The 25,207-nt window shown below is 37.3% G+C and overlaps 1 protein-coding gene across 2 annotated transcripts in view; it reads left to right on the top strand.

Moving 5' to 3' along the window:
• The window catches only part of LOC145683012 (uncharacterized), a 193,524-nt gene extending 168,317 nt beyond the window's left edge, over positions 1-25,207 (top strand). For both annotated transcript variants that reach the window (XM_081754368.1, XM_081754371.1), the window contains exons 5-6: positions 6,776-7,007; positions 22,186-25,207. In XM_081754368.1, coding sequence (XP_081610494.1) covers positions 6,776-7,007; positions 22,186-24,919 — 2,966 coding nt within the window. In that variant the 3' untranslated portion in view covers positions 24,920-25,207. The remainder of the gene's footprint in view (positions 1-6,775; positions 7,008-22,185) is intronic.

Genomic DNA, 25,207 nt, shown 5'->3' with positions numbered 1-25,207 from the left:
AGAGAAACGTATTTTTAAAGAAAGAAAAAAAGCTCATCAAGAGCAAGAAAAGGAAGTTGCTCCTTAATTTGATTTGATCTATATTTTATGGGCTGTTCCATTAGCAATGGCCTAGCCCATCACAACTAGGAAATGACCTCATTCAGTGACCACAATAACTCAGAAAGAATTAGAAAAGTAAGCAGCCTGAGTCTAATGAAGAAGCTTGAGACTAAGGTTTCATCCCAGCATTTGACTAGTGTTACAGAAAACAAAGGACAAATTTCCATCAGGACGACCGCTTTAAAAAAGATTTACTACCTTTTCGGTCAAGTATTTCCACTAGAATCGAATCTGACAATGAGATTGCTCTCACCTAAGTCGACAGTTTTACTCAATCAAATTTGGAATGAAGAGAACGCAAGGCTGTCACACGATCAGATACCAAAAGTGTCTTAAAATCTTATTTTAAGCATAGGAATGAAAATCACTTTGTCAATAATTTCGAAAATTTTGCTGATTCGAAACACCCGAATTTTCTGACACGGAGTTTCAAATCCGAAATTTCGGATTCGGATTTTGGGATCCGGATCCAAGATTCGGTTTCTCGAATCCGGATCCAAGATCCGAAATTTTGGATCCGAATCCAAGATCCGGTTTTTCGGATTCGGATCCAAGATCCGTTTTTTCGGATCCGGATCCAAGATCCGTTTTTTCGGATCCGGATCCGGATCCAGTGTCCGGATATCCGGATACCGGATATCCGGACCCAAGTGGATCCGGATATCCGGATCCAAAAATATCCGGATCTGGCCATCCCTAATACGGAGGTTAGTATATCTCTCTAGCGTTTGTTTCATGGCCAAATGGTAATGAAAAACGAAGGATAACCATTTCTCTAGTCTAAAATGTATCTTTATTGTTTGGAGTGTTTGCCCAATGAACACCATAGATCACTGACATTATAATTAATTGTGTGTGTAATGTATTTGCTTATTACATACTGCATGCAAGAAGAAACAAAACACTGATCATACATGAATTAGAAACTATAACCGGAACTAGGTTCAGATCTTGCGAATGGTGCGATATTGACAAAATCTCCCCTTTATGATAGCCCTTGCCAATTTTTATCAAAACATCCTTCATTTGTGTCTGTAAAGGGACATGAACAGTACAGATATTGTGAGAAATGACAAGGAAATTCATGCTCATATGTGAATGATGCGCTGTGTAGAGAGCGCAGGTACAGTTAGTTTAAATTAATGCTACGGGATCCTGTAAAAGTATTATTATTATTATTATTATTATTATTATTAGTCCCACTTTTTATTGTCTCAATTTTTATTCAAACCGGAAGTGGTGGAAATATATCTCGAATTTCAACGCTGATCGTCATAGCGATGCTTCTGATATGAATTTGGTACCACAAAAACAGGTTCTATCTCTGTCTTGACTCGTTTATTGCAACCGGAAACAGTAGAAAACTATTACTTCCGGTTCTAATATCCATTTCCATAGAGCGAAAACGGTAACAAAAGGAGATGTAAATTCAATATGCAAAGAACAGATTTAATCTTTAACCGCCCAATGACACAACTGCTGTGTCGAAGCATGAAACCTTTAACTCAGTCCTTAATAAGGTAGGAAGATAAATTCAGTATCAATGTGTTTCTAAAGGATGGAGCTTTCCGTCGCTATATGAAGGGCTACTACGGCGGAGGGGTGGTAGGGTTAATTTGTTTTTGCACTAAGTTTTTTGGAAGGGTCATTCCCCCCTTGGGGTACAGACATAAACATTGTATGTGAAGAAATGAAGTGGTCCATTACATGGTATGGAGGGAGAAAGGGAGGCAAAGTTATCCAATTTTTTGTCTGTTTTTTTTTTTTTTGACGTAAATTACATTTATTTTCAGGATGGTTCCATATAAAACAAGATATCTTTCCACTAAATTGGTCTAGAAGCACAATTCTTGTTCCTGCACATGATATGTGCACCAAAAATGTTGTATATAAAACGTGGTACTATGGTGCAGAGCCGGAGGGGCTGTCACCTCAATGAAACATGTGTTGCATAAATATGTGATTTCTGACTATATACAGTCATGACTATTTGATAATTAGGGGAGTTACCAGGAACCCCAACGTGAGAGGCTACGATTTGATAATTAGGGGAGTTACCAGGAACCCCAACGTGAGAGGCTACGTGGGATTCCGAGTCAGATGAACAGATTCCCTCGTTCAGATGATTCCTCTATTGCAGCCGATAGCTATAAATCGACTACTTGGTTTTAAAACTATTGAATTTGCATAGTTTAAAAGTCGATCATGGTTTCACAAATTTGAAACTAGATTTACTTGTTACTCTATCAACATGTGACTTAGTTTAACACAAGTAATCAACTTAAGCGATTTTATTCTATTTACGGATATTTTTTTTTGTTACCTTTTTGACAAAAGTAAATTGATATAAAGTCAAATTTGCGGGATTTAGCATGAGTCTGTGGAAGGCCTAGGTCTCCAGTGTTTTGAAAGACAAATATAATTGAAGCTATTAATATGTATATTTATGGAAGTTTATAGTATGCGTTGCGTTTAATTCTTTATTGGAAAATTTTTGAAATATTAGATATAGCTTGTTTCAGTTTTTTCTATTACGCAAAATGTAAAACAATACCTTGAGGTTCACAATGTCAACATCCAACCTAGCCATAATATCCATCGGAAGAGAGTTAAGTTGAAAACTTCTGCAGAACCCATGAAAAGTTGTAAAACTCATGATATAAATACATATCATTCTGTATATGTTTCCGAGTGGGTTCTGGCTGCCCCCCCCCCTCCCTGTTCTTACCATCTCGCTATGCCACTGAATGCTGTATTGAATTTTGTAATCGCCATGCATATGTTTCCATAAGGCGAATGTGATGTGAATAATATACCTTCACATTTGGAAGTAAATTCATTTTAATTTCACTTTATTAGGATTTGAAATCTGCTTTCCGTTTTTGAGGGTACATATATAGGCCTATATATATATATATATATATATAATCGTCCGGATCCAGGATTTGATGTGTGTGAGGAACTGACTTAAACTATTGTGTTTAGCAAAACCACTTTCTTTTAAGCCCGAAACGGAAATGTGACATGAAATTTTAGGAAAGTGTTGCTATTTCTACTGTCAGTTCCTCACTTTAGATAGTGTATATTCAGAACGGACGGGAGTGCACGTGCTCCGGTGCATCCCCCTAAATCCGGCCATATATATATATATATATATATATATATATATATATATATATATATATATATATATATATATATATATATTAGATAGATAGATAATATAATATCAGGGATGCAAATAACCATCGCTGCGGGCGAATATTTAATATCATGCCAAAGGTAAGTAAATGATTTCTATTGTGAGATGTAGCCTAGTAGCTTTTTTTTTCCTTGGACCAGTAAAATATTGTTGCTTATTTGCATCCTTTTAATATATTCTTTAATTAAACGGATGTAAAATGTTTTTGAATATTTTGATGACTGGCAAGTGAAACGTGTAAGAGAATTCATGACTCGTGTGGATGCTGTAAAACAAATGGGATAAGAAGAAGCGTCTCCTAAAATTCCGTTGTAGCTGTAGCACTCATAAAAGTGAAGTGCTGTTCTTAGTTGCTTAACACAACTCCTGTGTAGCATGTGCCCACGCTTTGTTGTTCTCCACTTGTTTTCTGTTTCCGAGTGACGCGCCAGGATGTAATTTGCTGATTCCATTAGGGCGAACCTCGGCGGAGGCATTAAGATCACGGGAGTCAGTTAGCTGGGTTTTGTTTGTTTCTATCTCCTGGGCGCTGTATCATCAAATTACATTTCTACTTTATCTCTTCCATCTTCTTACTACGCGAAGAGGCTAGTGAATTTACAAAATTAAAATTTAAAATTATGATTTAGGTATCTTTTCCAAAGTTAATACTAATGGTTTGTGTTTTTAAGTGCAGTGTCTTTAACTGAAGAACTCTGTGGAAGACAATGAATGATATGTCATATTTTCTCACTTACAAGTAAACCGGAGAAGTACAATTCCCATACAATTCAAATGCAATGTCATATACCAAAGATGCTTCCTCTCCCATGTCTGCAGGTACATTTCCAACCTAATTAGAACTCCTTCGTCGCTAAGCGTTTAGCGTTCGTACCTTTGGCGTGGGGAAACTCGGGTTCGATTCCCGGTGGGAGCTCATGTGGTTAAGATTCCACGTTAATCGGTAGGTCCAAGTCTCATATAGCCTTGCTTCTGAACGGGACTTTAAACTCAAAATTAACTCATTTTCGAACTAAAAAACTACCTACTTACTGTTCTGTAGTTTGATCCCAACTCATTCCATTTAATAACTCAATGTCACTAGAAGTGGCACTTATTATTATATTCCTCCGAGCCACTTAATTATCAATACGAAACATCGAGGCTCATCTAAGAATAACACAGAGGGCAATTTCAATGGATAAATATTAGATTGAGCATTTAAATATAATAGATTCTGCTCAATATACTTAAAAATAATAAATACAGTTAATGAGTTACTTAAATGTGTTGTATAGTTTTATCTGTGGTATTAAAATGCTAGGTTTATGTTTGTCTCCAAAGAAAAGTTTACATGTTTGTCTCCAATCCTTTCGATAATGAGATCTCGAAATCCACAAGTGCTAGAAAGTGCCGTTTTCGCTGGTCTATTCCAAATTTTGTGTAGATTGTTCAGTTTCAATTGAATATTTAAAAACCGTGACTGTTAATTCTTTATTACATTTTTTAAGAGCTGCATTGGAAATGTTGAAATTACAAAAAAAAAAAAAAAAAAAAAGTAAAGCATCATATCCTATGACTTACACATTCCAACACAGCACAGGTGTGTATAGGAGTTGTATTCCCTCAGGCGTTTGTTTCATGGTCAACTGATAATGAAAACGAACCATTTTTCTAGTCTAACGCAAGATGACTTTTATTGTTTGGAGTATTTTTCCAATGAACACTATATATCACTGACATTATAATTAATTGTATATGTAATGTATTTGCTTATTACATACTGCATGCAAGAAGAAAGAAAACACTGATCATACATGAATTAGAAACTCCAACCGGAAGTAGGCCCAATCTTGCAAACTGTGCGAGCGAGATATTGAAAAAATAATCGAAAAACCTCCCCTTTATAGTACTCCTTGCTGATTTTCTTATTAAGACGTCTTCCATTTGTGTCTGTAAAGGGTCATGTACAGATGTTGTGAGGAATGACAAGGAGATTCATGTATATATGTGAATGATTCGCTGTGTAGAGAGCGTAGGTTCAGCTAGTATACAACGAAAGTTCTTAACAATTATAACCTAATTAGTTGTTCAGTTTGGTTTTAGAACAACTAAGTCTACAATAACTATCATAAATAGACTACATTGGTGGATCCAGGGCGACCTCCCCGCATAAAGGCTGCTTTTTAATAGTGCATTATTTTATTCTTGTATAGTGTAAACCTCCGTAATGCAAACCTCCATTTAATTACTGTAGAGGGAATCCGACCCTTCTGAATCCGATAGTGAGATACTCTGATCAAAAGTATTTCTAAAGTACAGTATTTGAAAACAGGCTTCTTGCGTGAACGACGGCAATTTAGGAAATACGTGCATTAGGATTTCATAATAATAGGTTGCATTTCTCCAAAACATGTTTAACAAAACTCGCTCAGATTGTTTATCAATGGAGAATTCAAATATTTCTCAAATAAGACAGAGTACCACAAGGTTCCGTCTTAGCATCTCTAACTTTTAATATTGATGACATTTTCTGTAGGAATTAGATAAATTGATTGCCTTTGTTATGTTGTTTTGGAAGTGTAGCGTTCACTTTCAGCATCGAGGCTATATGACACTTGGATCTACGGTAGGCCTATAAGGCAGAATCCGAACCACCGTAATGCGTTTAACATTTTAATTATCTTCCAACGGGATTCGAACCCGAAACTATGTTCATCAAAGCCACTATATCAGCAAGGAGGGCTATGGGTTGCTTATAGCATGAACGGCTCTTTGGCCAGCACGACAGAATATGAAATATAGTTCGTTGGAAAAAGTTTCGGTTGATAAATAAATAAATAATGGAATGAAATTAAAGCCTTGTTATGGGCTTGGTTCTCGGTTGTAATATGGTTCTCGTTTAAATTATTTCCTGTGGAAGTTAACGGGGCTAAATTGATTTGAAGTTTAGCTTCTTCACCAACCACCTCAAATTCCATATTTTTTATGTAATTATTCAACAGCAATCTCGCAGGTAGCGACATCACTAGCGATCAGGCAGGCAAGTAATAGCGCACATAGAGACATCTATTAGCGTGCCTGTTTACTGTTAGAAATTAGTGTGACACACCGAGACGTTCCCTGTTCATTACAAGGAGTTCTTATTGTCCCCCTTGTCTTTCTACAAAGAACATTACAAACAGGGGCGTCATTTAGGGGGGGCAGGGAGGGGCAATTGCCCCCCCCTGAGTTTGACATTTATATAGACTTTATCAAAAGAATAATGGTAAATCAGTGAAAAACGAGAAATTTTACTTGAATCAAGGGTTCTTGCCCCCCCCCCCCCAAGTAAAATCTGAAGTGACGCTCCTGATTACAAATTCTTATGCAAGGTTGCATAACAATCTAGAATATCCTCTCACACAGACTGATAAGTTCCCTTTTATGATTAGGATTTATTATTTTAAAGTTATCTAATGGACAAATCTCTTCTTCATATGTATTTTGCAGGTGTGGAAGTGGGATTTCCAGTCTCCTTGATTGATAACTCTTATTCCGGGGCGTCAGGATTAACTGGCGCCTATGGTCACCTGACCTTGAGGACCGACGACATAACGATCCGCGACCCTGCCACTGGTGAAGTGAAGGTCACGTGGGATGTCAAGCACCTGAGGAGGTTCTATGTGGCCAGTACCGAGAGACTAGAAGACCAAAATAAAATCTGCGTCATTCAAACAACAGGGTAAGTAGAGTGCAAGTGCATCCACTGCTCCTTGTGTTGTCTCCAAATTCTTCCTCACTTCCCTTAAGCTAACAAAATTTTCATCGAATAATTTGCAGAATAGAAACTTCTTCAAATAAAAAGTCAATTAATTTACTAACAGTAAAAGCCATAATCATTAACTCAATTTAAATAACCAAAATAGTTATATCGCCAAGAAATTTCTGGTACAGCCCTCACTCCTAACATACTTTGGATCTTTGGACAACCCCAGGTCCGTATTTTAAATTTTTGCTGCCTCAGGTCATTTTAAAAATGCTACCCTCCTTAATATCAATAAACACCGGTGTAGGTAATTTGAAACGAAACCAATAATCAGTATTTTAGTTGGTCTGTATAACAGTTTCAGTTAATTGATTACTCTCCAATATGATATCATTGCTTAGAAGATGACAAAAATCTGGTCAAAAATATTTGGCGCTTGCACTAAAATGTGATGGCTCATGCTCCTGTATGACCGAGGCCAACCCTGTACTTATTATTGTTATAGTGATCGCGAGGACTCGTGAAGCTTGACCTAGATTCGCCAATTTCACCAAGCAATAGAACACGAAGGTGTGTCCCGTCGTAAACCCCCACCCATGAAGTTTTGCCAGTGTCGTTTCTTGCCCCATACGGAGAACATCTCCTGAGAGTACAGTGTTGTCGAATTGCCGCTAAGTTTTGTTTTGAGTTGATTTTAGTTGAGTTTAGTTTAGCGTCCCGTTCAGCAGCGAGGCTATATGAGACGTGGACCTACTGATTAACGTGGAATCCGAACCACATGAGCTCCCGCCGGGAATCGAACCCGGGTCTCCCACGCCAAAGGCGCGTACGCTAACCACTTAGCCACGAAGGAGCCCAAGTTTTGTTTTGTTCTGGTCATTATTTTATATTTTTACTATTATTATTATTACTATTTACTTTGAATAACTGTTAGTGTTGACGTTATAGTTTTAAAGTCCTTTTTTTTTCGCTCGTTTGCCATGTCTTCAAAGTTTGGCAACATTGTTAGTGCACTGCAGCTATTTCACTTTTTCTAAAGAGTGTATTCGGAAGGCAGGTCCACGAACCGTCCCCAATTCTTCCGATGCATCACACGTGAGTTCTATGATTTGTGTAGTGCACAGGCTTCATGAGTCCTCGCGGTCACTGTAGGGATGAATTATGCTGTTTTACAAAGGTTCAATTTGTGGGATGAAAATTGTAGTTCTACTGGAATTTACAGCGATAAATTCAAATTTGAAATGAGAATTTCGCTGTCAGGGATAGTTTTCCAGTAGTTTGCATATATCATTACATTACTTGTGATCTCTACACATTTACATGCACATGATACACTATGCTCTAACACCTATGCTACAAACAGTGATTTATCCAGAATTTTGAACTTAAGGAGGTATTCAAAAAAGTCTGGGGGCTGCAATCTTGCATTAGTGTCGTATACTATTATCGTCTTTTTAATTAGCATTTTCTTTACAAACTTTTTAAAATTCGTTGATGCAACCAACGATTGCATTGGATTTCCTTCCTCAACCAGAGCCAATTAGCGTAAATTTTCTCATGCTTGGTGTGACGTCGAGATAAAATCGTTGGCAATCGATTGATCAAACGTTGTGATGATCGTAGCCGTGTAAAGATTGATTTCCGTTCAATCTTGCGTTGTGTGCTTTGCTTGAAAATTTATCTTGTCGAAAGTAAGTAGTTTTATTTTATTGGCACTTAAAAACAAGAATTCAATCTGTTTTTTAGAACCAAAATAGCAAGATTTTTAATGATGTCTTCCCGTTCTGCCTAATGGCCCTGCAGCACTTTGTAGAAAACATTTTAAATTATCTTATCTTTAGGCAGAACGAGAATTCCCGTTGTGCCTATCTTTCAAGACGAGGAATTCTATCCATGGAGGGATTTCTTCACGATAATTTTTCTTTAGTAATTGCAACAGATTCTGTAAGAAGAATAACTATTTCTTTATCATAAATTTTAGATGTTATTCTACTTATTCTTCTCGGAAAAATGACTAAATACAGTTCTGTTATTAACAGTGTTATTCACATCTATTTCAGTAAAAATGAATGCGATTTAAATAATAATAATAAAAAAAGCTACCTGCACAGAAATGCAAAACTGATTGACTCAGTTGCAAGAAAGCCGTTTGACATTGTAGCTGTAAAGAAGATAAAACAAACTTACTTCTGTCTAGTATCAAGTCATTTCACAACAAAATTTTATTCAGTTTTCCAGTAGTTCACCTCCAACATGCTAAGGCTAGCAGTCAGGTACAGCTTTAAAATTTTAATTTTGGGTAGGTCTGCTCCCTCGCGTATGGATACATATGAATATTTGATTGATTAATGACAATAAGTAATTACTTTTACAGCAGTGGTTGATGCTGTTTATTAAATAATTATTTACCATTAATATAAAAAGTGGAAAATATATTTACTCTTTATTGTATCTTTTAGTGTTAATATATTTTTCAAAATTTTTGGGTAGGCCCGTGTCTACCCGGCCTACACGCTAAAACCGCCACTGCTCGCAGCACGTAAAAGGTGCCACAGTTCATATCCTCAAGACATGTTTGGCCAAATATTAAGCAAACAATGCAAAAGGATGCGTAAGACGGCCATTATCTCTGATTATCTGACCTTTTTGATTTGATTGAAACTACAAAAATAAATAAATAAATAAAATAAAATAAATAAGTATTTCAATATTGATATTGATATTTTGTATTGCTGCTATTTACATTGACAATATAAATATAAAAATAGAAGTATATATGATACTATTGTATATATTGTAGTATAGAATTATGTATATAAGACAAATCAGCTGATAAGATGATGCCAAGAAAGAAGTTATGATGTAGAACATTAATATTCTCTTTTAAGAGTCGCCTTATGCATCCTCTTGTATTGTTTACTTAATATATGGCCCAACATGTCTTGAGGATGTGAACTGTGGCACTTTTTTACGTACTGTGACTCTTAGCATGTTAGAGATGAACTACTGAAAAAATGAATAAAATATTGATGTGAAATAATTTGCCACATATATAAAACGATAAGCATGCCTCTTGTTCTGTATGGTTGCGAAACATGGTCGCTTACTCTGAGGGAAGAACATAGACTGAAAGTATTTGAGAACAGGATCCTGAGAAGAATATTCGGACCCAAGAGGAACGAGAATGGGGAATGGCGGAAGCTTCATAACGAGGAACTACATAGTTTATACGGTTTACCCAACATTGTTAGGGTCGTCAAGTCTAGGAGGCTTAGGTGGGCAGGTCATGTAACTAGAATGGAAGAAAGTAGAAACGCTTTCAAAGTCTTGACTGGTAGACCCATAGGAAAACGACCATTAGGAAGACCTAGGCGCAGATGGGAGGATAATATTAAGATGGATCTCGCAGAGATAGGAATACAAAGTAGAAACTGGATGCAATTAGCTAAGGATAGAAGTCAGTGGAGAGCTTTTGTGAACGCGGCACTGAACCTCCGGGTTCCATAGGCCATAGAGTTAGTTAGTTAGTTAGTGAAATAATTTGATATTATACCGAATTAAGTTTATTTGATGCTCGTTTCAGTTACAATGTGCAGCAATCATGTCAAAGGGAACGACAAGTACACTGCATTTTCCGAGTGGTTACGGAAAACAAGACTTGGAGAAAGGGTTATTAAACAGTTTTTAAATTAGAAGGAATCAGTTTCAATTGAGACAATTTATTATAACAAATAATTTAACGGAAAACATATAAATATATAATAACAAATAACAAACCGATTCCTTGGTGAAACTGCCTCGCAATCACGGTTTAATGTCGGAAGGCGAAATTTAGCTAGTCTTTCACAATTCATTCAATTTCCAATAATTTATAATAATTCGACTTAAATTTGAAGGTTTCATTTAGTCTCAAAATCTAACTTAGAAATCAATTACCAAACAAATACTACTAAGTACATGCACAGATGATCTAATAGGAGTCGGGGCCATTCCTAAGTGGGTGACCAATACTCACCTTGTCGATTAACCGAAAATTCACAAATAAAAAAAAAAGGTTATAAATTTAGAAGTAGGGAATATTAATCACGCACTCACAATGCTCCCGTTTCCTTATACAAACCACAATACACTATTCTCTTTTAACTTCTCATCTTCCCGACACAATTTCGAAACAATTTCACTCTCAATATTATAACATGTTGACTGTTCTTATTACCTTGCAAAACTACAAGGTTCGATAGGTCAATTTATCAAAAGTAAGTTTATAGATGGCAGCACATTAACTATTCGTAGCAATGTTCAATGTTTCCAACTCTAATAACAATCACAATCTCGTTTGACTTTTTTTTTTCTTTATGCTTCAAATGTCAAACTGCTTTCTTGCAATTGTCAATCAATTTGCCATTTGCCTGCAGTTTTTTTTTTTTAAATTACATTCATCTTTATTAAAGTAGATGTGAATAACACTGCTGATAAAGAACTTTATCCTCGTCAGTTTTCCGAGAAGAACAAGAAGAATAACATCTAAAATTTATGATGAGACTTGAAGAAGTAGTTACTCTTCTTACAGCCTCTGTTAGAATTACCAAACAGGTAATTACGAATGCAGGACAAAATTCAAGAGGACAAACCCCAAGGAAAATTCAGACAAAACGGACTAAATTCAAGCGACAGAATCATAGGCACAGATTAGTAAAATAATGATTTTTTTTCAACTGTTATGCATCTAGATATTATCTGAAATTCTTGACTTTACGGAAATAACATTTTTTTAAATGCTGAAAACCCAATAAAAGACGTAAGACTGTTATAGTAAGTATATAATATATTTCACATTTTGATCTTTGCTTAAAAAAATTGATCAGTATTATAGAATTAAAATAGATATTTATACATTACTCAAAATAAAAGACTCCTACATGCTACCACACAAGAACGACTTTTTAAAAATCAAGTAGAATCACGGTTACTTTTCATAATTAAAATGAATGGTCTTACTGTAATTAACGTATTTCAAATGTATTAAAGGTATAATAAATAGGAATACCCAGAACTTTTCAAATCGGTATGTGTGAAAGTAATTAAAGCAGATCTGCACTTTTATTATAACATTTTTACGTTTTATTGAGTTTTCAGCATTTTAAAGGAAAGAAAAAGTTATTTTAGTTGGAAAAAATAGATAACATTTTAGGATATATGAAAATTGAAGGGAAAAAATAATCGTATAGGGTGTGCACTGGTAGGCCAATATATACTCCTGTAATTTTTCCCTTGGTTTTTGTCATCGTCAGAATTTTCCTTGCATTTTGACCGCTTGGATGTAGTTCCCGCTCTCGTTACTATAACCATTTTATACATGAGTTTCGAACTGCATACAAACACGCTAGGGTTCAAGCTTTTTGGTGCTGCATTTCCCTAAAAATTTTCTGATCATTTAAAATATTTTCTACAAAGTCCTGGAGGGCTTTAGGCAGAAAGAAAATTAATCTTTTTAATATTCCATCCCCTAGTTGGGGGGTTAAATAAATTATTACCGGGGGTGTCCGAAAATTTTAGGGGGTTATTGGAGATGTTGGGGGTTGTAGATAAATCACTGGCTACAAATACCTGATAAATAAGCAGCTGTACTTCACGTCCCAACGAGCACGAAAAATTCTACTGCTTTTTCTATTTCATCTAGTTTCTGAGGGACCCAGCAGGTGGAAGAGCAGGACGTCGTTTCTTCTCATAAAGGAGTACCTGCCATCTATTATTCATGCGGAGAACTACTTTCATAACTTTACCCAAGCTCGTAATTCTTCACGTTATGTGGTACTGCGAAATTAGGCATACTTATCCTACTGCACGAATGGTATACTCAAATAGATTCAAAAGACAGATTAGATTATTATTATTAGTAATTCACCTGTCAGCAGATTCTGAGACTAGGAATAGTTTTTTTATTCATTACAGCTTTGGAAAATTCAAAATTTCTAATAAAACTCCAACTGACCAAAGCAGTATAGCTATATATTTTAATAGTATATATCTGTGTTACAGTTTCGGCCATGTAACACAGATATATACTCTTAAAATCGTTGGAGTTATTGGTAGTTATAAATAGTTTATTTTTAACTTAAGGTCTTAGAAATGTTTCTTCTCTGTTTCTCGAACTTCAGCTTTCTCTTGAACTCCCAATATTTTCTTCTATTTTTTCAAATCTTCGATAAGTTGTGTTTTTCTTCCTACTCCTTACTTTACTTTCATCCTTCCCCCCATGGCGATATGTAGAAGACAATATATTCTCAAAATGTGTCCAATCTAATTGACTTTTCTATGAAGGCTTCTGGCTAAAAACGTCGTCTTTTCTCCTACCTGTTATGAAAAAAAAAGTCTTCGTTTGTTACTCTCTGCGTCCATTTTATCGCCTCCTTCTTCCTTCAATACCACATTTCGAAGCGCTGTAAATATCTCTAACTTCCGTAATGTCCAAGTCTCTGAACCATACAATACTGTACTCCATATATTATACCACTTGACCAGTTCTTGAGCCCACTCGTGATTTACATATGCGTTTTCGACGTGGGAGACCCGGGTTCGATTTCCGGCGGGTGCTCATGTGGTTCGAATCCCACATTGAACTGTAGTCCAGATCTTTCTTACATGGCTTCCCTGCTGAACGAATCGCTAAATCCTAATTCAATCAAACAAGTGACCAGTTCCTTCCATGTTAAGCCTGCTAATTAGTGAGTGCCTCTTTGATTACAGCATATCTAAACTAGAAAATGTCAAAAATGGATGATGATTACTTGGAGAATTACTAGTAATCATCATGTTCTTGTGCCCCCCATCCCATACCATGTATTTATCAAGTAAATATATAGAAAGTATGCGATTGTGTTTTAGATCGTAACTAGTTACATATTCGAAACATAGTTTTGTAGTTCATATCCTTGTACTTAATGTATGAAAAAGAATTTAAAAATGGGTAATAGTATACATGAGAACCCCCTGATCTGCGTTTCTTCTGTGTTCTATTACCACTTCTACATGAAATACCATAAATTTTCTACGTAGTGCAATAGTAAGAAGTATCCATGTGCACAAGACATACGATATGCGTTAAATCCCCCCCTTCCCCACACACACATAGTCATAAATAAAGTACAAGGGCACTGCACATGCAGATATGAAGTACAGGTACGTTCTTTTTTATTTTCGTATCAGTCGATAAGTAAATAAAAGTCGCTTTGTTACCCCCTTTGTAAGTTCGTACATACTCAATGAATAATCCCTAAAAGTATGAGCGTCCTGCGCCTTCGGAAACTGATGCAGCTTCATGTATACTATATCCTAAAAATGAAATACAAATAACACAAGTATTTAATAACTTAAGTGAAAAAGTAAAATCTTTGGCTTTGCTATAAGATGTATCCTTGCATTTACACCCTCCATTCCAAAAGAAACCGAACTTTTGAAAACAAATAGTACCACTAGTGCCATCTGTTGTAATATTTTACCGGTAGATGGCGTAGTCCCTCATTGACAACTGGTATAAATGTCATGACATTTGGATGCACGGCAACAAAGTTATTGCGTTTCAACTGTCAGTGTGTTGTGTACATCGGTCGGAAAATGAGTTTCAAACAACGATCTGCAATTGAGTTTTGTGTTAAACTGGGTAAAACTTTTAGTGAAACGCACCAAATGCTACAAAATGCATATGGTGATGAGTGTATATCCCGTACGCAAGTTTACGAGTGGTTCAGGCGATTCAAATCGGGTAGAGAGACGCTGGATGATGACGAAAGATCAGGCCGTCCCAGAACCGGATTATCGGAAGAAAACATCGAAAAAGTGCGTGAATTCATCAAACATAACAAAAAATCATCGGTGAAAGTTATTGAAATAGAATTAGGCATTCCTCAAACAACCGCATACCGCATTTTGACCGAAGTTTTGGGCCTTAAGAAGGTTAATTCGCGGTTTGTACCACACAAACTCACCGAAGACCAAAAAGTTGATCGAATTGCGCATTGCAAAGACATCGTTAAAGTGCTCGGCAGGATCGAAACTTCTTGAAATCGATTGTAACTGGTGACGAGACGTGGTGTTTTGAATATGAGCCCGAAACAAAGCTGCAAAGTGCTGAATGGAGAGCACCGGATGAAGGAACACCCAAAAAAAGTCGCTTGGTGAAGTCAAAAGTTAAGGTGATGCTGATTTGTTTTTACGATTCAAAAGGAATTATCCACAAAGAATTTGTTCAGCCCGGCCAGACAGTCACTGGAGAGTTTTACTTGGGCGTCATGAAGCGTTTGCTGGCAAGAATTCGTCGTATTCGGCCCGAATATCGCGAAATCGGCAGTTGGACTCTTTTGGACGATAATGCACCATCACATCGTTTGCGACTTGTAACTGAATTTTTGGTCAAAAATCACATTATTCGGTTGCATCATCCGCCCTATTCACCAGATCTCGCTCCGTGCGATTTCTATCTGTTCCCGAAACTGCATTTGGCGATGAAAGGAAAGTGGCACGCATCGATTGATGCCATTGAGAAGGCGACGACCTCCGTCCTAAAGACCATTCCAATAAAGGACATGGAGAAGTCGTTTGACAACTTGTTGGAGCGTGCAAATATGTATATCGATGCAGAAGGGGAATACATTGATTAATAAAAATGATTTGTTCCAAAATGTACATTGCTTTTTTGTTTTTTTTTTTTAAAACGTTCGGTTTCTTTTGGAATGGAGGGTGTATATTAGTCTAACAAAATTTTACTTACCTAAGAGTTCAAGAGAAAAGTCACACCCTTTTTCCTTTTTATTCGAATTAAGTAAAAGAGCAAAGGGATTATTAAAATCTGGAGAACATACGATACTGGATGAATAATTGTAAGAATTCTCGACATCAGGGGCATATGCAGGGGGTAGGTCCTGGGGTCCGGACCCCCCCCCCCCCGAAATCCCGACTTTTTTTTGAAAATGTAGTCTACTTTTAGGGGCAATTTTAGAAATTTTCATACAATTTAGCTTCAAATTGTATTTGGACACCCCCGAAACGCTTTAGACCCCTCCCGAAATAAATTCCTGTGCACGTCCCTGCTCGACATGTTGTTTTCAATCGGAAATAGCTTTGGTCAAGCCAGTTGAAATACGTATGTTTAAAATTCTTAAAATTCTATCTGATAGTTACTCCTATATTTTGCGTTGTCCAAATCTTAATATTATCTCGTTTTACAGTTAGTTTGAAGAAAGGAATAATGATGTAATGGAACGTTCACTACAATAACTTAAAATTTGTTGTCCTGTTCAGTTATTCATTTACGATAATTTCTGCATTTTACTTAAACTAATATTTGTTTATTTTGAATGGAAGTTCGTTTCTAATTTGTAATAATTAAGTATAAATACTAGTGTTGCCAGATTTAGCTATAAGGAGCAGATCGGGCGACATTTTAAGTGCTCTTTCTACCAAACTTTTAAATTGGGCGACATGCTACTTTTTTGGGCTCCTTTTAATTATTAGCAGGCTATAACTCTTCAGAAAATGCGCTATTTTCATGTATGAAATAACCATTTATTAGTTTTATATTATACATTAAAAGTTTTATCTGTTTTAGTATTCTATTCACAACGAACAATAGTTTTACTAAAGCTAACACGTTCGATACTATCTCAATTTTTGTTTTAGTACTTTTTAATCTACAGATCTGACAACACTAACCTTGTGTTGAGCTTTTGCACTCTTGTAGTATCAGAGACTGTGTTGCTGCCTTAGTTAATACCTAGTCCTTAGTCCTAAAATAGTTAAACTTACTCCTTAATACCAGTTTATACTTAGTCCTAAAATAGTTACTCCTTAATACCAGTTTATACTTAGTCCTAAAATAGTTACTCCTTAATACCAGTTAATACTTAGTCCTCAAATAGCTGTACGGAGCTGTGTGAACATCGCAAAATTAGTTGTTACTATATTATCCATATAAACATAATGAGTAAAATGGAGTTGCAACAAAAACTTCTGAAATCCATGGCTCCCAGATAAAGAATTTAGCAAACGAATTAAAGAAGTCAGGAATAACAGTGATAAAGCATATTATAAACATTGTAAAGTGTATGTCAGAACCCACAAAACTAACTTAAGAAACATATCTCCTTGGCAATCAGAACGATCGCCCATTTTATACCACCACCTTCAGCTCAGTTCATTGCAGACTGCACTGCGAACAACGCATCTCGGATAAATAATAATAATGTTTTTGATCACTTTTAAAATGAGTTGCTATTCTTCATAAATTATGTTACATAACAGCATAATACAAAAACCATAATCATGAAATCACAATTCAACGTAACGAATACGCCCACACGTTTAGTCTCGAAATGTCAAACTAATCTGTTCGTTAAAACGCAGAAAATGTTTCCAATAATGCAGAATACTGAATACAAATTGGCAGTGGCGTATTTAGGGGGTGGCTATCGGGCTCAAGCCCCCCCAAAAATCAATTTGTTATATGCACAACTTCATTAAAATTTGTCGGCACAAAAAAGGAAAAATATAAGTAAATATAAGTGCTTATTCACGCCTTATATAGACCTCCCCGCAATAAAATCCTAAATACGCCATTGCAAATTAGTCAAGTATGTTCGAATATAACTTAGCTTTTACAAAATTTTCATGTTAAAAGATTTAACCACAGAGGGATGAATTCTTTGATATTGTTTCTCATAATTTTGAGAGAAGAAATGAATTGAAATATTTTATATACTAATGAAATGAACAAATAACCAATCTTTTATTTTACATACCAAATCCTTTATAGTTGCGAATCTTGCAACACACAGAAAGAGTGAAAAAGTAATTGATTGGAACGGGACTTGAACCCGGAACCTCCGATGCCGATGCGTTAACCACTACGCCACCGATACGTCAAATATTTTATTCTCTAGAAATTTTCAGAATCACACTAATAGGAGAACATACCTTGTCCATCTCCCAAGTATACATCTGGTAGTCTCATGGCTCTCTTCTTACCTCAGCAAACGGAATTTTCCGAGAATGAATGATGATAAATTTTTGTGAAATGCATTATAAGCTTATCTTTCTATCAATAGCTTTCGCAAAGTAAACAATTATGGTTGAAACAAAAGTTTTTGTCAGTGTTTGCACTAATTATTCCATTAAAGGTGTTGAATATCAGTACCATGTTCATCCTGTAGCTACGTTTATATTTTAATCACGCTCGACTCTAGCCTTACGAGGTAAATACACGATTCTGATTGGTTGGAGTTATTCATTTCTCGTCACGTAGCATACATATGGCACAAATCAAACGCCGGTTGCTATCAGTTTTCCTGGCCGAGTATGCTAGCGCACGGTCTGATAATGAAAATAGATTTTGGCGAGGGTTCAAACCCGGCTCAAGGGAATTTTTTTTTAAATTTTCATAACACTTTTATTATTAAAATAAGATAACAAATAATACTCATTTCCCTTGTACGTAATACATAATGCATAAAAATTGATTTAATTACGTTACGAAACAGCTGAGCTAGCGAAGAACGTTAGAAGCCCCGCAGGACACTTTTGTTCCACCTTGATCCTCATGATAATACCACGTGACATTACATCACAGTTGGGTGGTGCAACTTCGATGTAAATCTAACCTCACCTGGTTCCTTGTGACCAACTTAAAACACGACCCGCTCGGGAGAGTAATGCTCCCAGAAGTACGTTTTTTTTCGCGTGCTACTCTAGCCAGCTGTTTTACGCGCTATCCTAGCCAATTGTTTTAAGTTGGTGACAAACTTTATATCATGGAGTACAAGGGGAACAAAACGAGCCCTGCGGGGCTTCTAACCCGCTCCTACTACTACTACTACTACTTATCTATACAAAAGTAAGTAAATAACTTTTCTGAGTATTAGTTTCATATTATTTTAATTTAAAAAGTGTTAAAAAATGTAAAGAAAAATTTTCCTCGGGCCGGGTTTGAACTCACGCCAAAAGAGAATTTCACTACTAGAATATAGCGCAAGCCCACTCGAACACGAAGACCGACAGCAACAATCGTTTCATTTTTGCTATTTGAATGCAATGTGGCAACAAATAGATAACGCCAACCAATCAGAATTGCGTGTTTCGTTCCTACTTCCGGGAGCATTACTCTCCTGAATTAGTCCGCGTTAGTGCGTGAAAAAATATATATGCTCTGTAGCTCATGCATTGAGAGCTTTTTCTTTGAAATGAACTGAAATTTTATTTATTTCTTTTTCAAATCTATTGAAATCTTCCTAATTTCGTGAAAATTCTGTTATTAAATTTACAAATAAAATTTAATTGAAATAATATTAGGGTAATTTTGGGTAATATGGGCAGAAAAAAACAAAATGTAATATTACTTATATTCATCACTAGATAATATGACAAGGAATGTTACAGAAACATAGAATGATACCTTACTTACCATTTCATGGATTTTATGTTCACCAATATGTAAGGGTCTTGCGAGGAAATATTAAATACTAACCTTACTTGAAATGCCCATATTAACCGAAGTATATGTGTAATATGGGCAGGTAGTTTGGATAATATGGGCAGGCGTACTGTTTGCTTATAATAATAATTGTTTTAACCAATTCGTTTTTAATCCATTATTCACGAAAAGAAAATGCAAAAAATATGAAAAAGTAAGAACAATAAATTACGAAACACAAAAATAATAAGAGATCAAAGCCACGATCTCAAACTACGCTCATACTTGGATACATTATACACCACGTACAGTTTTTCTCTAATGAGCATTGTTTCACTGCAACGTCTGTATTATATTTTACATTTAACGCAGATAAACTCACCTCGAGACCCGGTACCAACGCACAACTCATGATACCACAACGCACACATCTGACACTCAACCCACCTTTGTCCATGTGTTTCAGAATAAAAATCAACGGCACAAATAGGACATTTCGATTGAACACAATTGCTTGTTGCTACTTTTGTCCCTCGTTTTGATGGCTGAAAATTTGCCTTCTCTTCTCGTTTTTTCTTTCTAACAACTGATTCATTTATTTCCGCGTCATTAGTCAGTTCTCTGGTGCATCGACATCGAGAGTTCACTCTCCTGACTGAGAGCTTTATCTTCGGAACGGGAGAAATAGAACGAAGAATGTCTGGTAGACTTTGCTGTTGGTCCTCCACCAAACTTATCGACGAATCTGACGAACGTGATGAAAGAAGTGTTGTGGGAGGGAGCTGTTGTTGTTGTTGCCTCTGTAAGCCTTTGCTACATCGTTGTATGACGGAAGGACCAGGAGTTGCATCAGGTTGTTGTGAAGCTTTCTCGCGATGAATTGCTGCCGTATTCGCTGGGTTGGGTGTAACAGATGGTGTTGATAAAGTCAGAGTTGTTCTAGGAAGGTGTTGCTGTTGCCTCTGTAAGTTTGTGCAACATCGTTGCATGCCGGAGGGACCTGGAATTTCATCAGGTTGTTGTAAAGTTTCTGCATTGCAGCTTGTAGATCGTCTTGCCGAAGACTCTGCTTGGATAGCACATTCCACGTCATCTCCGATTAAACCTCGTCTGGAATTGCATGTGGATTAAACGGCCAAATTCCTGTTGCACGGAATCCATTGGTGGCATTTGCTACATGTGCTGACTTTTGCCATGCTTGTGAAAATATGTCACAAAATTCAAGTTTGGTGAAAGCGCGACCCTGGTGATTACGCACAAACATTTGCACAAACTCATAAAAGTATTTCTTCAATGGTTTGAAGAGAGACCTGTCTGTTGGTTGCAGCCAGTGAGTTGTGTAAGGAGAAAAACACACCAAGCACACCCCATTGTCTTTACAATATGTCAGCATTGCAGGATTACTACAATGAGTGTCGTGACCATCCACAAGTAGAAGCGCGGTGTTGTCTAAAGTAACACTAAAATACGCTACAAACTGTTTGATGAAAGAGAAGAATACCTCAGAAGTTATGTATCCGCTATCAGTCATATGAATGTGACTTCCAGGAGGAAGATGGTCTACTAATCGCATAATTTAAATCTCATATGGTCACTTCTAATATTATGGATCCTGTGCTCGATTCAAGATTATATATTTTCACATTTAGTACCTAATACAATATTAATGCTAAGGATTGTATCGAAGGATTAATTCTCCAATGTTGTGACCACTCAGCGAATCGAATAGAAAGAAGTCAAGTTGTAATGCTACTTAAGTACAATAGTGAAGAAAATAATTTAGTAAATTTATTTATAATTTTTCAGAAATATGTATTTTCAAATATGCCTGTATTCTTTCATGATGAAGAACTTCTTAACTATGCGAATCCTTTTATTCGATTTTCTCCAAAATGTACTTATCCTATGTTCAATGCATCTGCCCGTTTTATACAAAACGTATGTGCTCATTTTCCCCATAGTGATATTATTTAGTAAGTTGCAACACTGCAGCAAGAAGACATCGTACAAGTCCACTCCAATTTCGGATAACTATGATGCAATGTTCACAGATTACATTCACCAAGGTGACTTTTCTACCCAAACATTTATTTCGCGTGAATCTCTTATTTGCAATACCTTACATTTTACAAACAATAAAATGTACAATAGAAAATATGCAGATTGCCTCCCTTTTTTCTTCCAAAATACCACGAACTTGAAGCCGAACACCACGACGCTGTCTCTTCGTTGTGCCAATACTCCAAACAGTGTTCCCAACTACCAGGTTTCGTTTCTACCTAATTCCTCTTCCAGTGGTACTATGAAAAGCTTAGTTCTGCCCATATTATCGGACTGCCCATATTCCACAAAATAACCCTACATATAATGTAAAACTGAGAAAACGAGGAAAACTTTAGTAGTCTTGAACAAGAATAAGTAGGCCTAAAACCAAACTATTAATATCCTGTTCCTTTCAATGAAAAAGGAATTCTCCATTTAAATCAACTGGCTAAAAACAAAGGTTACTCAACTCCCTTAATATTAGTCTTGAGGTAAATAACAAATCACGAATACCGCAGAGTACATACATTTAAATGTTTCCATGTGAGGTAAAAAAAAATTCTCCTTATTCATGTTCTGTAAAACACAATTAATAAGTCTTCATACTCGCGTACCACACGTTACAATTAATTTATTTTTCTTTCTTTCCAGATTGTGCACTGCAGGACCTGGCGAAATCTACTTATTCAGTGAACAGGCACCTGACCTTGTTGATTCCTTGTTGTGTTGGGTTCGATCTCAATCCTCCACTCGCCAGATGCATGAAGTTCCTTTGTCTCCGTTGTCTCCAGAGCAAGAGGCTCAAACGAGGAGGTACCTTCAACTGGATGAGGACTCTCCTTTATCCAGACGCCGGGCACACAGCACCGTGGAGCTGGCAGCTGGAGAAAGGCGACCCGCTGTGTCCATTGGAAGGGAACCCGCAACACACGCAACAGTTTCGCGTCGCCGCAGCTTGAGTGAGACAGACATTTCGTGCCTCGCAGAAGATTCCGCGGCCAAGCGACAAAGCTTTGGAGTTCTGTCGGTGTGCGGGAGCTCTTCCGATGTCCAGTCGAATTGGAGCGGTGACGCTGGGAACCGGGATTCCGGGGTACGTCTGTCTGACGCATTCTCAGCTGGCAGTCCTGACTTCTCGTGTTACCCTCTCTTTCGAACGCGTACTATTTCAAGTACTGACTCATGCGATTCCGGAGTTCGACTCTCAACATATTACGATCCATCAGTTAGACTTTCATCACCACCAACAAGTGTAAAGAACGTTGGCCCTCCTTTAATCTCGGCTGGATTCGATCTCATGATACCCCCAATCCAACATCCAGAAGCGGAAGGCAGCGCCGAGGACTTGGTGGAGCTCCGGAAGAAGTCTTTGGGTGAGGAGCAGCTGATTGGAAACTTTGAATTCGACGAAGATATTGATGAGGACGTTCTTCGCTCGTTGGACCAAAGATGGAGCCATCGAATGCTCGTAAACCGCCGAGTGTCCTCAGTGTCCATCGCTTCCGGAGTCTATGAGGAGATTCCAGACAGCGTCTCGGAAATGCTTCAGCATCAAATAGAGGAAGGAAACATCGCTGAATGCGACGATGTTGAACAATTAAGACTGAGCATCATCAACGGGGCAGAGACTAATCCTCCTCCTCTTCCCCCAAGAAAGTCATCTTCGAGTCATACACCACAAACTCCCAGACATAAAGACTTTTTCCGATTCTTTGGGTTTGGCAAGAATGAACCTTCGAAAGAACAATCCATTATGGAACCCATCGACTTTAGTACATCTTCGACAACCGACAACAGAATATTCAATACGAACGAACGAACCAGAAAAACTTCAGAACCTGTTTTAATCAACAGAGATGTTTCAGAGGGAGATCATTACAATGGCCATAGGAAGAACCTGGAAAAATATCTGGGTGTTGCCGATGACATCGACGGACAGATTGACAGAACCCACTCGATCTCCTGCACTTCTTTACGCCAACAACGCAGCTCATCTCCAACGCCCAACGGGAGTCCGAAATCTCCCAAGTTATTTCCTAAGTTATTAAGCAAATCCGGTCAAGCACTCATACGATTGTTATCCCGTGACCCTAGTCCACGAAGAAGGACATCTACCAGCAGCACTGTCTGGGAACCTTCAAGTTTGCCCGTGAAATCACCGATGGATGATCCAAACAAAATTCATCGAAGTGTTACCTGCACGGATTTTGAAATGAAATCTAGTCGTGATACAGCCAGAACCAGAAGAAAAGAGGCATGTCGAAGTGTCAACATTTGCTCTGATCCCAGTACCCCAAGCACCCCTTGCATCGAGGTTAACGGTGAAGTAGTGTTGCCGCCTTCTGAGGAAGCTTCGGAAATAGACTTTGTGCCTTCACGTTCACGGTCGCCATCGAGCCGATGCACATCCGCTTCCCTTGACAGTCTTCGCTGTTCGTCGTCTCCCGAAGAACTGGAGACTCTGGATGACGCCCTAAGTGTCGCGGATCACATCCAACATTCCAACACTCTGCCAAAGAGCCCGAAAATTTGCACCAGACATTGGCAAGATCTGGAAAGGGAGGGTAAGGTGGACGGGAGGGCGCTAGAGAACTTAGAATATGTAGCAAAGCAAGAACTCGTGTGTGAAAACGAACACTGTTTAGCCGAGGAAATTCAGGAGAGTGACAAATTAGATGCAGAGTATCTTCCCATGAGCCCTCATTTAGGGATCATACCGGAAATCGAACCTGAACCCTTATTAACTGAGCCCAACGAGTTGAATAGTGAGACCTCTAATGAAGTGGAATATCTCCCGATGGATGGAAATGGTGTTAATCTTAGTGAAGAAGTCGAGTATTTGCCAATGGGATTTTGTAAAGAATCTTTCAGTGATTGTAGTGTTAAAACAATTGTCGAGAGAAAAGATTCCAGTGTGCCAACCGCAGAGACAGTATCAAATGAGTCAAACAGCCCTAAATTAGCTGCGAACCAAAGTTTACCAGAAGCAGAATATGTGCCAATAGGTGACACTGAATTAGTGTTCGATGGTGAGGAAAGCTCTCTCTATATCCCTGTGACTCCGACTGTTAGCTTTCCAAGTGGCGTCTGTCCGGAATCAGACGCTGACCCAGTGAACGGTGAAAGTGAATCAGTGAACCGTCCATGTTCCTATTTAATTTTCAAGGACGTCAGTGCTAGGTACAAACCACCGTCGCCATCTAAGAATTCGGAGAGTAGACCATCGTTACTAAAAAATGGCGACCAACGGAACCAATTCTTTGAAGAGTGCGACGAAGACTGTAAACTAATTTTTGTGAACAATAATGAGCCACCCGTTATGAAATCCGATTTCAATGCAATTCGAGCCAGCCTCTCCTCTCTGGACAAAACTTGTGAAGCATAATTTAAAGAAAATAATGTTAATGGCCAGTGTTTCATTTTGTTTTAACAGTTGAATGGGCAAATATGTATGTATGTATGTATGTATATGTATGAATGTTATATCCATATATTTTAGAAGATGTATAATTGGGCCAATCATTTTTTTAAATCTATAACGATTTATTCATGTTTCGTGGTGCATGATACAATGTTTTGTATGATTTCACTTTTGTAAACAATGTAAAATGAAAGAAAAAAAAAACATCCTAATACCCAAGTAACAAGGGTTTTGTTACGGATCACCTCAAAC

The sequence above is a fragment of the Thermobia domestica genome, chromosome 1 (genome assembly GCF_964235325.1).
Source record: "Thermobia domestica chromosome 1, izTheDome1.hap1.1, whole genome shotgun sequence".
NCBI classification, from domain to species: domain Eukaryota; kingdom Metazoa; phylum Arthropoda; class Insecta; order Zygentoma; family Lepismatidae; genus Thermobia; species Thermobia domestica.
Note: the sequence above shows the minus strand (reverse complement) of the source record. Positions and strands in the feature narration are given on the sequence as shown.